Here is a 16,659-nt window from a genome sequence, read left to right on the forward strand (position 1 = left end):
TACTACTACTACTACTACTACTACTACTACTACTACTACTACTACTACTACTACTACTACTACTACTACTATTATTATTATTATTACCATTATTATTATTATTATTATTGTCATCATTGTCACATTAATATACCTATATATATTTCTGTATATTTATATTATTGTCACTGGGCAGGTGGGTCGAGCGGCCAACGATATTGCATCTGTTCTGATTCCTTCAACGCCGGACAGCCACACTTTGATTTTGGACACATCACGACTCTTTGGACGTGAAATGCCTCTTCTTGAAACTAGAGTACTCGGTATCAGAAGCACGATTACGCTAGATTTATATTTTTATTATCGCGGTATATATACATATATACACATATGCCTGCTTTTCAATTACGATAGAGAAATACGTGTTTTATACATATATATATTTTTTATATAATATATATATATATTCATAGATATATTTTTCGCAATTGAAAGAAGCTCTTATTATGAAATTGATTCGATTTTCGGCCGCTCGGCTGGTTCATCGTACATACATTTTTTTTCTTTTTCGTTCCATTAGCTTTTTTATTTTCTATCTTCTTCTTACGACTCACTTGCCATTACCTCGCCAACCGTGTTTCCATCCTACCTCTTCATATTTCTTATTATATAGCTTGAAATCCTGGTGTTGTGATATAGTAGTAAAGAAATTGCTTTTTGGGCATGGTACTGACAGTCGTTCGAAGTTGTCATTCTAAATAAAAAAATGAAAACAAAGGAAACAGAAAAAACTGATGTATAATTTAATAAATTGTCCCTTCTTTCTTAATATATATATATATTTTTTCTAGGGATTCTAATTTTTATAGTTTCACGAAATACTAGAAATATTTCTGTATATATATTTTGGTAATTTTAAATTTATTTTTTAATACCACATTTTTTTAGAAAAATTACCAAAATACGAACTTGAATATTAAGAAAATATGTTTTTTTTTTTCAAAAGAAAAAGAGGGAAGGGATCATTTATTTTCGCCACTATTTTTGTTATTACTGTAAGTTCTATTATAACAAAATTTACAACGAGAACGAACGTAATGTATCTCCCTCACACCATAGCCTAGCTTTTGTGTTACACAACAATTTTAAATATTTGAAATTAATTCACAGTAAGTAACTAATTTCATGTTACTCATACACATATATAGTTATATATATATATATATATATATATATATATATATATATAACTAGTATAACACATATGCTACATATATATATCATATATACATCTATAATAGCAAATAATACATATTATATATTTAATTTAACATTGACGAATAAGGGGGGATTATTATTGATTAAAATTCGTTCAGAATTATACTCATTAACAATAATTATTAATCAGTGCCATATTAAAAAAAAAATGAGTAATATTTCTTAAAAAAAGATTTGAATTTAAATAAATATTTAATACATTTAAAATATTTAAATAATATGAAAATAATTTTACAAAAAACAAATAAAGTTTTATACATTATTAAAATCCTTTGAATTTAGCAAATAATTTAGAAAGATCATATATAAGCTTAGAATAAAAATTAAGCTTTATTTTTATATTTATAAAAGCTCTTTTGGAACAGTGTTTTGGAAGATCGGTTGGCAGCCGAGCGATTCGCTCAAATAATAAAAACTATAATTCTTAAATAGATTTCTTATGTATGGTGTGAGATTTTGCGTGGTATCACTTTTGCGAGTTTGTTGTGAGTTGCATTGTATATGCGGCACATTGCATGCTGAACTCAATTCCTCATATAGTTTGATTATAGATAAACATAGGTGGATTGCCAATAATAAATCCGTATGGGTATAATGTAGTTCTAGGAAGTCGAAATTGTTTCATTTCATCATACCGATACAGAACGCATTGTTAAAGTAAATAGATGATTTAAGATCAATGCTATTAATATAATATAAATATAAAGTCATTCCTATTAATATTTCGTTTTAGAAGCCTAATTTTAATGTAAAAATAATAATAACAATAATATAAATTTATAAATAGTCGGATAATATATTAATCTTTATTGGTCGTTAATGTCGTAGATTGAAATATTATTTAATCTATACGATACTTTATGTCACATCAGAAATAATATAATATGTTCGTTAAGGATTAAACTTTTGGAAAGACTTTTTCAAGAAATTTTTAAAAACTTTCCCCTTTTTTTTATTTATTAAAATATCATTTTAAATTATGTTCATAATTTCAATGTCGTATAATTACTAAAAATTTCAAAAAAATTGAACATTCAAAATATTTTGCAACGAACGAAATAAGCGAATCGCATATAATGGGTTGGTTATATTATTATTGATTAATTTGTTCGTTATTTATTAGCGATAACTTTTATTATCGTTTATTAAATATATAAAAAAATAAGTATCGTTATCTTTAAATTAAAACTGGACTTCTTAAAACGATATTATTTATGAAATGATCTAATAATCTGCTTTTAAAAAAATATTCTCTTTCTTTCTTTTTCATATGTTTTATTCCATTTTATTTTTTGAAAATTCGATTTGATTTCCAAAAATCGATTCGAAAAATCTATTATTTCAACATATTTAGATTAGATGAAGATTAATATAGATAAATAATATATAATTAGAGTGTTATATATTTAACAGCGTTATTTTTGGATTTAATTAAAGGAACGAAAAGAAATCATTCCTCTTGAATGTTATATGAGGAAATGCCATCGATCGGCTGTCAGACAACTTCCCGTTCAGAAGAACAAGTATTCTCTCTAGATTAATGCGGAATGCATTGGAAGAAATTATATATTTTCGTAATTAATATATCTTAAATGGGAGGAAAAAAATTGCAAGTAATGATCAATGGTTAAAAAAATTTCTTTCAAAATTCCACAATTATTTTTCGAGATATACTTTTCTATCGAACGATGCGCAATCTCCAAAAAAAAAAAAAAAAAAAAAAAAAANAAAGGTATGAAATATGATGCGAGTCGAATGTGAGCGCGAAGCAAATGAGGGAGGAGGGGAAGGGAAGGGAAGGGAGAGAGGAGAAAAGATGAAAGGGTGGGGGAAGCAACGCGTGCATTCGAGACGTACACGTAATTTGATATTTTACATTTGATGAGTACTCTGGCGACGTAAGTACATAAGATTATTTACAGATCGTTGACAAAACATGCAAATGTTATTATTATAAAAAAGTTTTAAGAAAGATGGGAAAGAAAGATCGCACATGTATCGATATATTCGGAATTCAGAGTACCGTACGTCTTTTACAGGTATGATAGGAGCTTTGCCACCGGGAGCAATGCATCCGGCATTCGCAGCTCCAATGGGTTTCCCCGGTGCACCAATGTTGGCTCCGATGATGCATCCACGCTTCAGATGATCACCTCCTATGGACGGGCCCACCCCGCCACTGCACTTCGTGCTCTGGGCCCGCCCCTAAATTTGATTAGGGTCCGGACCTGATTGACAAGAAGAGGAGAGAAAAAGCACGCGTAAAACATGTTAGCTCGCGTGGACACGCATTGTTGATCGGCCGCGGCTGCACTTGACGCATCCTCTCCTACGAAGTTTACACGAAGTTAGCAAAAATCTTTGTTTTTTTTTTATAATATCATTGCAAAACACACATCACGTCAGTGCCTGAGAGGGTTTACCAGGTGCAGTGGAAACGGTCGGTCGTCCTCCTCTCCCCCGCCGCCCCGTCGCCCCGCCACCCAGCCCCCCCCCTCTCCCCTCGATTTTTCTGCCTTCGGTAATCAGATATCGAATAAGTCCAATTCTATTAATTCCCTTTTCTTCCACGCGTGGCGCGTGATCGCGCGATATCAGCGCAACGACACTAACTTCTTCCCGAAGGAGTCTGAAGTCCCAGGTGAGCAACGAAATATTTTTTTTTTTTTGTTGTAAAAACAATTTTGTTGTTTGCCTAAAAAAACGAAAACAAGGTGATTTTGATCCTTCGGGTTTTGATTTATCTTTTCTATGGATATATTTGTTGTTACGTTATATAAGAGTACCTGGTATTGAAATTGTAGTTAATGAAAAGGATGGTGGTATTATGTTGTTAATGGCTGTTAATGAGCACGAAAGCTTTCGCGTAGAGAATTCGTACGCTACTAATACAAAAATCGTATTGTTGCAATTTTTTTTTTTTTTTTTACGTTGCTCATCGTGATATACGAAATCACGAAATCAGCTCTGGAAGGTGTGTTTCATATCTTTCGGCTGAATGTGTCTGAGTAGAAAGAAACTTCTATATACGATTTTTCCGATTTTTCGGTTGTCCTTTTATTTTTACGGTAGACCGTTTCCACGCGCTGTTTCTCAGTCTCTGCACCAGTGTTCTCTTGGAGAGACGCGATCGCGGAAAGGTGGCATTTCACACTGCAGCTCAACAAACCACGAAATCTTTTTTCTCTCTTATCTATACGTATATACATATATATATCATACATAATACCGTATAATAATATATATTAAACGTTTGTACAAATTTTAATTTTTTCCACTTTTTGATTTCGATCTCTGTTTTATTTCTTTTTTTTTTTTTTTTTTTAAAAGTAATCAAGTCATCAAAAAAAAAAAAAAAAGAAAGTTTATATTTAAGCTGCAGCGTGAACATTCTGTCGCCTCAGGTTAGTTTGTCACAACTTTTATTTTGTTAACATTCCAGATCGAGTCGATTTACTTTTCGCCACGTATTTTTATATATCTTTCCTCTTGTACATACGTTTTTTTTCGCATTTCACTCGTTGATAAGATAAATTATTAAAAGATTCTCGTTTTCGATATTATTCGGAAACGAAGAGGAAGATGCGAAGATTTCTACGGCGCGTTATATGCGCGTATATCATCACATCTAGCTTGCATATTTAAAACACTTTTTTCCCATTGTTAACGATATAAAAGATATTTTAAAAATAGATCGCTCGTTATTTAAGGTGGAATCATTATATAAAATCTATTTATTTATTTTTTTTTTTTTAAATATCTTTTCCTCGAAATTTCAATATTATCGATAGATATATTTTATTAAACAAACATTCATACATTTATTATGTATAGTTATATTTAATTTAAAAAAAAAAACATTCGAATAATTTTGCAAAAAAATAAAATAGATTACATTTTGCACGATAATAATATATAGATATGATAATTATTTTGCATAAAAATTTTCGCAAATATTTGTTCGTAGTAAATTCATTCGTAGAATTTTTAAAATAATTCTTTTTATCGTTAATAATAGTAAAAATAATTTGCAAGCTATGTGACATACTTTATTCGATTAAAGTTTGTTTTTTGTAGCAAATTTGCAAATTATCGGAACGAAAATAATTTTTATTACAAGATATAAGAATAAAATTGAAAACGAAAAGGAAAACGAAAAAATTTAGTTTGATATTCAATTTTATCATTAAGATATCTATTTCATTTATTAATTAAACGAGTTTTTCCTCTTATTCTTATTATTATCGATAAAAATGTTTCACGTTCTCTCTGTTAAATGCATCTCACTCGATATCACTATATATATTTTAAAAAGATTTTACGAAACAACAATGTTAATTTACAATTTTTGTACGTCCACGTTTCCTCGTCTAATATTTTATAAAATAGTTATTAATGATTATTCATTTATGTTTTTTTTTTTTTTTTTTTTTTTTTTTNTTGTTCCAAACAACGCTCATGAACGAACAATGCGAAAAATTTATACACTTTTCCTCGATACGAGGAAAATTTCTTTTTTTTTTTCCCCCCTTTTTTCTCTTCTCTTTTTTTTTTTTTTTCTTATAAATTGTAAATTATAATTAATTAATTAGAACAAAAGACAAACAAAGAATATATATTAAAATTAGATTTAGAAACGGATTGATGAATTAGACAAATATTTGCTCCCGTGTGAACGGTACGAATTATTTTAATCGAGAAATCGATGGATCGATGATAATCTAATAACACGTTAAAAGATGCGTTTAATTTACTGGTCGAAAAGTAGATGTGATCGATTCGATCTGCGAAGCCCTATTCCTTTGCAAGAAACGTGTTGGCAACGCATGAGTGAGTGGTAAGTACGGAGGGTGCTCAGGAAAACCGATATCAGCTCTCTCTACACTCGACTCACGCCGTTTTCTTTACATTATCCTATGCCAAATTATTAACGTTCCGATCGTAAAGTATATGGTGATATTATTTATAAATAAATATATATATATATATATTATATATATTATACAAATGATTTGTCAGAATTCGTATTGGGTATAAATATATCGGAAAAAAAAAAAAAATATATATATATATTTTAAGTTTAAATTCTGTTAAGTTTGTTGCAATAAATACCAAATCCTTTACGAACGGATCGGAAATTTGACTTAATTCATCGGAAACTTCCTGTTTCCTCTCTTCAATCTTTTCCATTTGATTGATCCTTTATTTTCTCTTTTATCGTTTTATTATTTCTTCAGGGTGTCTATTGATAGGAAAACGAAATCTGTAAAGAGAAAAAAAAAAAAAAAGAAAAGAAAAGAAAAGAAAAGAAAAGAAAAAGGAAAAAAAAAAAAGAGAAAAGAAAAGATTCAACTCGTAAAAAACATATCGCGATCACATTACACAACGATAACCTGCGATAAATTATGAAACGAGAAAAGAAGAAAAAAAAAAGAAATGTTATTATATTATGAGATTAGTGTTTCGTAGGTGGGAGGGAGTGATCGAATCATTATTTATCAAGATTTTAATCTCGATAAAATGGGAATAATATAATCGCAAAAGCTTGAACTTTTCATACGTTTCATGCTTTCAGAGTAACGGAAATCGGCACGTAAACGTATTGCGAAAGTGTGGCGAAGACGGTGCAAGAGGAGGCTGCAAACTTAAGCCATGAGATATTGTCCGCTTTACTGTACGTTGACAATATAATAGAAATTATGAATTGTACAAACATGTAATTCACCTGTTTGATCATCAAAGTACGAATTCGTTATTAATTTTCTTTCACTTCCTCAAGGTTCACCTCAGTAGGCACCCTGTTTGTCTATTCTTTCTCTCGACTTTGATCATTATTTCGAGAAAAAAAAAAAAAAAATGAACGAACGAAACGGCGCATAACCGCGGCGTAAAACCACGTGTACGTACCTTAAAAAAAAAAAAAAAAAAAAAGAAAAACAAACAAAAAAAAAAGAAACTACGCATCGTTATAAATAATACTTCATTTTCAGGGGTTGTCTTTCCGAATCGTGTCTTTCGAGCCGTTTTATCTCGAGGGATCAAAGGTGACTCGTGCAACCGTCGTGTATTAAAAATATTATACTTTCGATTGAATTTCGAAACGCGGGAATCACGAGGGACGCTTCTCGTCTCTTCGATTCGCTTAGAGGCCTGCCAAGACACGCCACTTGGCCAGACATTGTTTCTCGACCGCGCTTTCCTTTCGTTCTCAGATTCGGCAGGACAATCTGATCACAGAATTGGACATGTAGAAGTTCTGTTATTTATTGAGTGTCACATTATCAACTTGTTCCGAATAAAGACGTTCTGTGGAAAGTCCGAAAGATTGGGCATAGTCTGCCGTTCTGGGAACTCGCCTGATAAATTCTTTTTCGAACGTCGTCGTATTTGCATCGTATCGATCTTTTATATATCTTCCTTCTTTCTTCAACGTCTTCCGTCTTTATCTTTCTTTTCTAAATCTAATCTTATTTATCTTTTTTTTCTACTCGGCAAAAGGAGAAAAAAAGAAAAGTTTTTGGAAAGATGAAAGAATATTCTCCCAGAATGGCGGGCGACAGCCACATATTGTTTCAACCAATCACAGCTCTGACTGCTGTTGGACCTTATCGGTCCCTTGCCTGAAGGCAGGCGATTGTTTGGACCTACCGTCCTAAAGTCGAGGTAGTTGTTGTATTCCCAATTGTACGCTCGATCTTTATATCGCGTTCGTGAACGCGTTTGCCTTAATTTTTTCTTTTTTTTTTTTTTCTTTTTTCTCCACATCATAATCGCGTATCTTTCAAAACGTTTGGAAGAATACTCGAGTTGAAAATCATAAATTTTAGTTCATGAAAAAAAAAAAAAAAAAAGAAGCAATTGGTAAGTTAGAAGCAAAATAGATTGGGAAATATCATGACCTTGGCTGCGTGGACGCGTGGCTGGACCGAGAAACAATATCAATCGTAATCGATAATTGAGTCGTGGGTAAATCGTGTTAACTGATTTCGATCGTTCGAAATGTTGGAACGAGAACGATTTCTATATATATATATATATGTATATATATATATATTTTCACAACTGAGTTTCGATTATTTATATTATTATGTTATATACATATGTACAGTTATATTTTTCTCTCTTTTTCTCTCTCTTTCTTTCTCTCTCTCTCTCTCTCTCTCTCTCTCTCTCTCTCTCTCTCTCTCGTTCGACAATTCGATCGTTCGTAGAATGCTTAGCTGGCTCTGTGTGTATATCGATACATCTGTATCTTACGTTGCGCAAAAATCCTTCATTATCCTGTTCCTTTTTTATGCTAATAATGTCTTTCCATTTGGTGACAGCGGATGCACGATTCGCTCGTGGGGATCGCTTTGCTCGAAGAACCGGTAACACGGTGGCTCTTTATCATTCTAATAATCTTTAATATAACAGCGGCTCTAAGCACAGGAAATTAAGTGCTACCTTCAAAATACGATACGAAAATATTATTTGCAATTTCCCCCTCCCTTTTTTATTATTTATTTATTTATTTATTTATTTATTTATTTATTTATTTATTTTTCTTCTTTCTTCTTAGTAATATTATCATCGTCAGATCTTATCTTTTTTTCATATCGATTTCGATGGACGGGCGATCGTTTCTCTTTACGCGAAATTCGATCGAACGAAATGAAAACGATTTCGGGAAAATTGGAATACGGATACATTTTCCATCGAGTTTCTCTCGTATGTATATTTGCGATATATATATATGTATATATATTTTTNAATTTTAGCAGTAGTCTCTCTCTACTCTTCTACAGCATTGTTGTTTTCAGCCGACTGCGCCTGCGATAGAATGGACTGATATTGTCGAAGAAAAATAGAGAGGAATAGGTGGCACATTGCACCTGTATCTCGTTCAAAACGTTCAATAAATGATAAATTGTTTGATAACAATGATCACGCTTTATCACGATTGAGATCATCAACGGTTTTCTTTATATTAATTCTTTTTTTATGTAAGATGAATATCTTTAAAATTATTCGTTTTTCGGCCAAAAAAAAAATCGATGATTTCAATCGCGTGAATGCGTCCCTTTTCATTTTTTATCTCTCGCCTCTTAAAAATTTATCTCTCCTTTTTCATACCTTGGAAAAAGTTTACAAATTTATACAGATATTTTTAGACGAGTCGTTGAACGAACAACAGAAGTCGGATTGTTTCTATTGTCGAAATGGCAACGAGGGTCAACGATGTTTTTTAAAAAAAAAAAAAACTCGATTCGATAATTCCTTTGCGAGACCTAGATAGACCGTGAAAAAATTATTTTGCGTCTATTTTATAATATATCGATAAAATTCGAATTAAATTCATTAAACTTTTTGACCAGAGCTGATACGTATATTAAATTTTATTGATCGAAGATTCGAATCTTAAAAATTCGATCGAGAATGAATGAATTTAATTTAAATTGTCGGATCGTGCATGATTTTATGAACGATAAAATATAAATTAATTCGAAAGATACGTAATTATAATCATAAATAATCGTTAAAAAAAATATACGCAAATTAAGAGAATCGAAATAATCGCGAATAAGTTCGTGCATCGATAGATTATACTGGAGAAATTTAAATTTTACGATTTCGCTAAAAAAAAGAAAACCGCTTTTAATTAATGATTGGTACGCTTTGATTCAAAGAAAACCGGTATATTCCTTACGATAATATAAATTTGATAACGCGATTCAACAACGATAAAAATAGCGTTAGAAAATGATTTCCATTGTTGGCGTTAAAAGAGGATAATATATAAGCATCTACGGTGTAAGCGATCGCGAAAGTGAAAGCAGACTGTATGTTTGTATGCGTATATATATATATATATATATATATATAAATATATGGAGTATTCAATCGACCTCGGAATAGCGCAACGGTTGGCTCGCGCACGATATCTAACCAAACCTTGTTAAAAGGTATTGGAGAGCGAGTGTGTTGTTTAAAAGGATATAAAAATGCATGTTGCACGAGTCACAGTTGCATCTATTATTATTATTATTAATTAATGTTAAAGTTTCTTTTCAACGGATAGTAAATTTACGTAATATTTTATTTCGAAATATTAGTTGTTCGAACGAATTTTCTTTTCTTAGATTCTTTCGTTATAATTGTTTGCGTCAAACGGTCGACGAATCGTTCCGGTTCGCTTCTCATCGCATTTTGTCGATGTGACAAAAATAGTACATCAGTAATAGCTTGTTTATTCAAAAAGTTTCTTAATAAGTGAGAAGAATATTTATCTATCGTAAAAAATAAGCAATTTTATGGAAGATGATTTTTACATATATCGATTGATGTATCGTAAAGGGAATTACGTCATAAAATTGGAGAATTCGTTTCGCGTAATTAAGAAACACGATTATTCGTGAGTAGAACGAAAGAGCGTGGGTACATTAATCGACGTCTGATCGTAACACAAATAACAGAAAAGTCTCACGGAGAAGAGCAATTGTGTACGAAGATGCTTTGCATACAATCTTGAGTTCAACCGTTCTAAGGACTTTCACTTGGAATTTACGTCAAAGGGAAGTGAACTAACTCGGCGATAAATCAGTTTACAATTAAATTTTCTTTCACACTTGGATCTTTCGTTTCGTATTATACTTCTTCTTTTTTTTTTTTCCTTTGTTCCCCGTGGGAAATCCACTACATCTCTTTCTTATTATATTCGTTAACGAATGCGGTACAACTTTTTCCAGATCAATATAAATCCCTTCTTACCCGAGATCGCGTTTATATAATTGTCTTTAATTATCTTTCGTACATTTTTTTTTATCGATCGAAAAGAAAATTGCGATTTTTTTTCTTCCTCTTCTTTTTTTTCCCTCCCGTCACAAACATTTCAATTTCTCTTTAAGATGGATTTCGATTCCAATTAGAATTTGAACCGAGATAACACCTTTCTACTACTGGAAATTCGATACTTTCACGCTTTTTATCCTTACTCGCGATGAAGTAAACAAACGACTCCCGTTTACGAACATATCTCGCTACAACATAGTTGGTTCATCGCTCCTTTTCACTACCAACAACCACGCGATGGATTAATACAAGGGAACGATGAATCGTGGTATTTCAACGAGTCTGTCGAGCGGATCGGTAAAGCCTTGAACGGTATCCGAACGGTATTCTCTACAGGAGAACGTAATTCCCAGACCAGACGAATTCTCAGTTTGTCGCGTGTTCTCGTCGCGATAGTATACTATTTGCTTTCTTTCGCGTTTCCATCTCTCGTGAACGCGATTCCTCTCGACCCGAACTCTTACTCGGTCGACGAAAGTCGAGTCGAGTGTTGTCCAAACACTGTTCGAATTATTATCGAGTCGACCAAGTGTTCGGTAAATAAGTAATTTAAATAATGGTTAATGTTTCGCGGTTATCTTGCATCCGGGTGAAATTTATTTCACGAAATATACTTTTGACCTTCAACAGTTTTTTTCAACCGTATCACGGGTGTTTAAAAATTCGACCAAATAAATTCGGGAGAGTGAACAAATATTTCGTATTGAAATAATTTCCAATTTTTGCATCGCGCGTTTCGTCACGTTTTTTTTACATACGCTTGTAAAAATTGATTTAAAAAGACAATCGTTCGTTATTAGAATAAATTTGTTAGTCAAAAAAAAAAAATTTAATTATAATAAAATATATATATATATATATTTAAGATTTATCAAAAGGTGAAAAATCATCATTTTAAAATATTCGAAATAAATGTGTATGTTTAAAATATTTGTCGACCCACTTTATCGCAGTGTGTGATTGTTATTAACGTGCGAGTAACTCGATAGAAAGTACGATTGCATTGCAAGACTAATTTTTGTCTCTTGATATCGTATTACCGTATTCTTTAAAAAAATATTATTTTTTTCGAAATAAATATGTATGTAACTCGCTTTACCGAACAAAATCTAATCGAATATATATATATATATATATTTTTAAATTATTATAACGAATTTCTAAACGTAATGTCGAGCGAATCGATTAATTTAGAAAAGGAAACAAAGGAAAACGGGAAAAAATTGAAATAATAAAAAATAATTAACGATAAATCGCACTTTTTTTTTCTTTAACAACAGATATTATAAGTTTCGATTTTAAATTCCCGGATAATTGGCACGATAATGATTAATTTATCGATAATGTTAATTTGTAGTATCAACGTGGGAGTGGTTAACCGTTAGATAGAATCAGGAAATGAAAATGCGAGTCGGATCGACTCTCCACCTTTTCAATATCTTGCTTCAAATCCATCTCTGGACCACGATCGTCGCTGGCGACGAGGATAAACTTCGCGTGATCTTCCAGTGGAAACAGCTCGATTACGAATGGCCGAACAACGAAACCAAACTTCTCTTCCCAGGATACAAACAGGAGGACAACCTTCCCCTTGGCCTCGAGATTACGAGCACCAGGATATTTGTCACTGTGCCGAGATGGAGGCGCGGTGTCGTTGCCAGTTTGAATTATTTTTACGTAAATGGTGAATAACAACAATAATAAAATTTTATCAATTATTTTTAGTATCGATGTATTAGAATCGATTTTGGCAGAGAGAGAGAGAGAGAGAGAGAGAGAGAGAGAGAGAGAGAGAGAGAGAGAGAGATAAAAATAACGAATACGTTTCAGATACACGGGAATCTCCTACTTTGATACCTTATCCTTCTTTCGAGGCGCATCAATACGAAGGTGGAAGCGTGCCGGAGATCATTTCGCCGTTTCGAATCCGAGTGGATCGATGCGAAAGATTGTGGGTGCTCGATACAGGATTTACAGATATTTTGCAAAATCCGGAACAAGAGGCGCCGCCCGCGTTGCTCGTCTACGATTTAAAAAACGATCGATTGCTACGAAAATTCGTTATTCCCGAGGATCAAAAAACGCACGATTCTCTTTTCGCGAATATCGCGCTCGAAGATTACTCCTGCGAGGATACCTTCGCTTATCTGGGCGATCTGGGTGGTCCCGGACTGGTGGTCTACTCGTGGAAGTCGAGAAAATCATGGCTCGTCAAGCATCGCTTCTTTCAACCCGATCCGCAAGTTAGCATCGTTTCTTATCTCATCTTCACTCCACTTTTTATCTTTACGATCTCGTTCCCCTATCTTCTTCTATTCTTCTATTCTTTTTTTCAATTTTTAAGAGCGAGGAATTCAACGTGTCGGGAATTTCGTTCCAATGGACCGACGGTTTGTTCGGTATGAGCATCGCGCCATCTAACGATGGATACAGCGTGATGTATTTCCATCCACTTTCCAGCACCATGGAATATTCGGTTAGTACCAAGATATTGAGAGATCCTGAACGCGCCAATTCTCCAGGTAAATCTATTTATTTTAATATCGTATCCGGTATATCGCGATCCATCCATTTCACGTTTTTGGCTTTCAGACAACTTCAAAGAATTTCGAACTCTCGGGTCTCGGGGACACAATGGTCAGAGTAGCGTTAGCTTTTTGGACCCGAACACCGGAGTTCTTTTCTACGCGTTAACCAATTTAAATGCTATCGCGTGTTGGAAACCTCGAAACACGTTCACGCTTCAGCAACAAGGTCTTATTTATCAAAACGGCATCACGATGGTTTTTCCTAACGATTTAAAGGTAATAAAATACGTTCGTCTCTCTTCTTTAAACCTTGATAATATATATATACTTGATAATATACCTTGATAATATATATAGTTGATCAACAGGATCCCGATAAAAAAAGTCCTAGATCGATCGAGCAATGTTTGCATCACGCGATAATAAATCATGTTTACAAAAACTCGTTTAAAACTCGTTATCCAAGAGTTAATAGTAGATTTAAAAAATATTTTGAATCGCAAAAGCGACGAATGAAGTAAAAACTGTATTAAAGTTTTACCAGAGATAATTTCAATCTAGTATATTGGCAGAAATAAAGTTACTAAAAAATCTCCCTATCGCTAGGTTTTAATAATGTCAAATATCTATCGCTTTTATTATTTATTTTCTTCTCTAATATATATATTTTTAATAGCATGTCTTCTTGATTTCAGATCGATCAAAATGGGAATATTTGGGTACTCTCGGATCGTTTGCCTACCTTCATGTATGCACGTTTGGATCCCGAAGATTATAATTTTAGAATTCTTATGGGATCTGCCAAAGAAGCTATAAGAGATACTGTTTGCTCCACGAATCCATCGGAAAATAGTCCGACGACTACCGTTCCTCCGGAAATGTTTGAAAATTCTAGTTGCACGAACGAAACTCGATCGATTCTCGTATTTGCAATTGCCTTAATTGTTCTTCTCACGAGAACGTCTGTTTGAAAAGTTTTACTTAATTTAAATCCTTTCAATCACGACTGAATGTATTTGTATTCCATATACTTTTCAAGATTATTTCCAAGTTTAATTTTACGAGAAATTTTCCGTAAAATGTAAATATTCTATTTCTATTGTTTATGATCTTATTAGATTATACGTAATAGTTTGTACAGTCGGTAAAGTAATATATAAATATAATAGTTATCCTAATGAACATAAATAGCATTGAAAATAAAGCAAAATATTGTCAAAAGTAATTTATATCAACGCGATAAATATATATTATGTGTGTATATATATATATATATATATATTGATTGAAATCGTTTGGTACAAATATATATTCTTCTATTGTTCCTAAAATATAGTTGGAATGGAAAAGAGTAACTTCATCCAATAATAGGAATAAAAATAATCTATAAAACATTATTGGGATACACGTGATTAAAAAAAGAAAAAATATTTATAGAAAAGTTTTAATTTCATCGTAATAATCATAAAAAAATATTATTTATTTGTATAAGAAATACAATGCCGTGTTGAAAGGATTAACAAGATCTTAGTAATAATGTAATAATTTCTTAGTGAAAAAATATAGTGTGTCTCGTGATTCGAAAATTTCGAAAAAGTTTCAAAACTGTTTCTGATTCTTCGAAATTCCAGAGAATTCTGAAATTTTCGAACCAAATATCGGATTCAAACATCTCTAAATTTCAAAACGCCGAGAATATGTCTCGAACATTGTGAATATGCTTTCACGTGAATAAGAAGAATTTGAAAATCGAGATGTTATTTTTGTCAATGACGCGCATAATCGAGTTTCTTTCCAATCTTGAAAAGATTTATAAAATTATATCGGATTGCAAAAAAAAAAACTATTGAATATTTTTTCAATGGTATACATTTTTTGACGATTGTGAAAAGAAACTTGAACGAATAGACGACTGATTATTAGTTACATATAACATGATTCAGATATTGAAATAATTGTAATATCTGATTTAGATAAATATATGTATATAATATATTGGACTTTAATAAAAAATGTCATGTACATATACTTGCATTGTGTAAAAATTGGATCAAAGAGACTTTAAAATTTTAATCAGCAAAGAAGACAAATAAGTTAACATATTCTAATATTATATCGAGGAATTTTATTGAAAAAATAATGAAAGAAGATAGAGTAAAAAATACGAAATTAGCGCTTTTTTTAACTTCCAAAGAGATTTCTAAAAGAATTCGAGAGATAGCGCTGATCCTCGATTCTTATTCTACTTATGTTTATGTCTTCGATACTCGAGAGATGGAACTGATGGTTAATTCTTCCCATATCTCTATTCTTTATCCGTAATGATTTCACAATTTTTCCCTAGAATTGTTCTTTTTCCATTATTTTTTTTTTGTTTATGTTATAATTACATTATTTCTCAATAACAGCTATCTTTAAATTTGTTCATCCTTTTTCAATTTATATCCTAATTTTTTTTTTCGATATTTATTCTCGTGTAAAAGAAATAATATCGCACTTGACCTATATACATAAATTGAAAAACTTCAATTGAAAAACTTTATGGTAATCTATATTGAATCGAAATTTTAAGGAAGTAAGATCTCAATATAAAATTTTAATTACGAGTATTTATTAATTTTTGAGATATTGTTAAAAATCTTTTTACATATCGAATACTGTTTAGTATGCAATTGACACTTATTAATTATTTTTATATACAGCGATTGATATTCAAAATATTTCAAAATTATGATATAACTATGTGGTTATTATTTGAATAACTAACAAGTAACTCCAAATACTATTATTAATTCATACATTTTGCGTCATACATGACTGTTATTCGATGTATTTATAGAAACTAGATGATCACACCACTGACACATGTATACATAGAATTCAATATATATATATAGCATAGGCAAAGATTTGAAAAATTAATAAATATCTGCAAGTTATATTTTATATTTTGAAATCTTCTTCTTTTCTTCGATTCATGATAATTGAATCATATTATACTTATTTATACTTAATCCAACTTTATTTTTACAATTTATATACG

The 16,659-nt window shown here is 31.5% G+C and overlaps 2 protein-coding genes across 9 annotated transcripts in view; both read left to right on the top strand.

Annotated features, from left to right (window-relative positions):
- The window catches only part of LOC122717329 (BUB3-interacting and GLEBS motif-containing protein ZNF207), a 13,058-nt gene extending 5,486 nt beyond the window's left edge, over positions 1-7,572 (top strand). For 3 of the 5 annotated variants that reach the window (XR_006347201.1, XR_006347202.1, XR_006347203.1), the window contains 2 exons: positions 3,297-3,604; positions 6,833-7,572. Coding sequence is in view for 2 of the 5 variants with exons in the window: in XM_043941300.1 (XP_043797235.1) it covers positions 3,297-3,406 (110 nt within the window). In the remaining 3 variants the exon portion in view is untranslated. Of the gene's footprint in view, positions 1-175; positions 839-3,296; positions 4,822-6,832 lie in introns of those variants that run through there. The other 2 variants (XM_043941300.1, XM_043941301.1) reach the window with 2 other exon arrangements.
- LOC122717330 (protein yellow) lies at positions 3,858-15,673 on the top strand. Of its 4 annotated transcripts, none has more exons than XM_043941304.1 (6): positions 3,858-3,898; positions 12,446-12,772; positions 12,919-13,331; positions 13,433-13,610; positions 13,681-13,892; positions 14,312-15,673. In XM_043941304.1, the coding sequence occupies exons 2-6, from the start codon at positions 12,487-12,489 to the stop codon at positions 14,585-14,587; spliced, it is 1,365 nt and encodes a 454-aa protein (XP_043797239.1). In that variant the 5' UTR covers positions 3,858-3,898; positions 12,446-12,486; the 3' UTR covers positions 14,588-15,673. The 4 variants fall into 4 exon arrangements, with proteins under 4 accessions (XP_043797239.1, XP_043797238.1, XP_043797241.1 ...); XM_043941303.1 differs by lacking the exon at positions 3,858-3,898 and adding an exon at positions 5,419-6,931; XM_043941306.1 differs by lacking the exon at positions 3,858-3,898 and adding an exon at positions 10,176-10,509.
- The last annotated feature ends 986 nt before the right edge of the window (positions 15,674-16,659 follow it).

This window comes from Apis laboriosa, unplaced genomic scaffold, assembly GCF_014066325.1.
Source record: "Apis laboriosa isolate Shangri-la unplaced genomic scaffold, ASM1406632v1 scaffold4_cov146, whole genome shotgun sequence".
Classification (NCBI taxonomy): Eukaryota; Metazoa; Arthropoda; class Insecta; order Hymenoptera; family Apidae; genus Apis; species Apis laboriosa.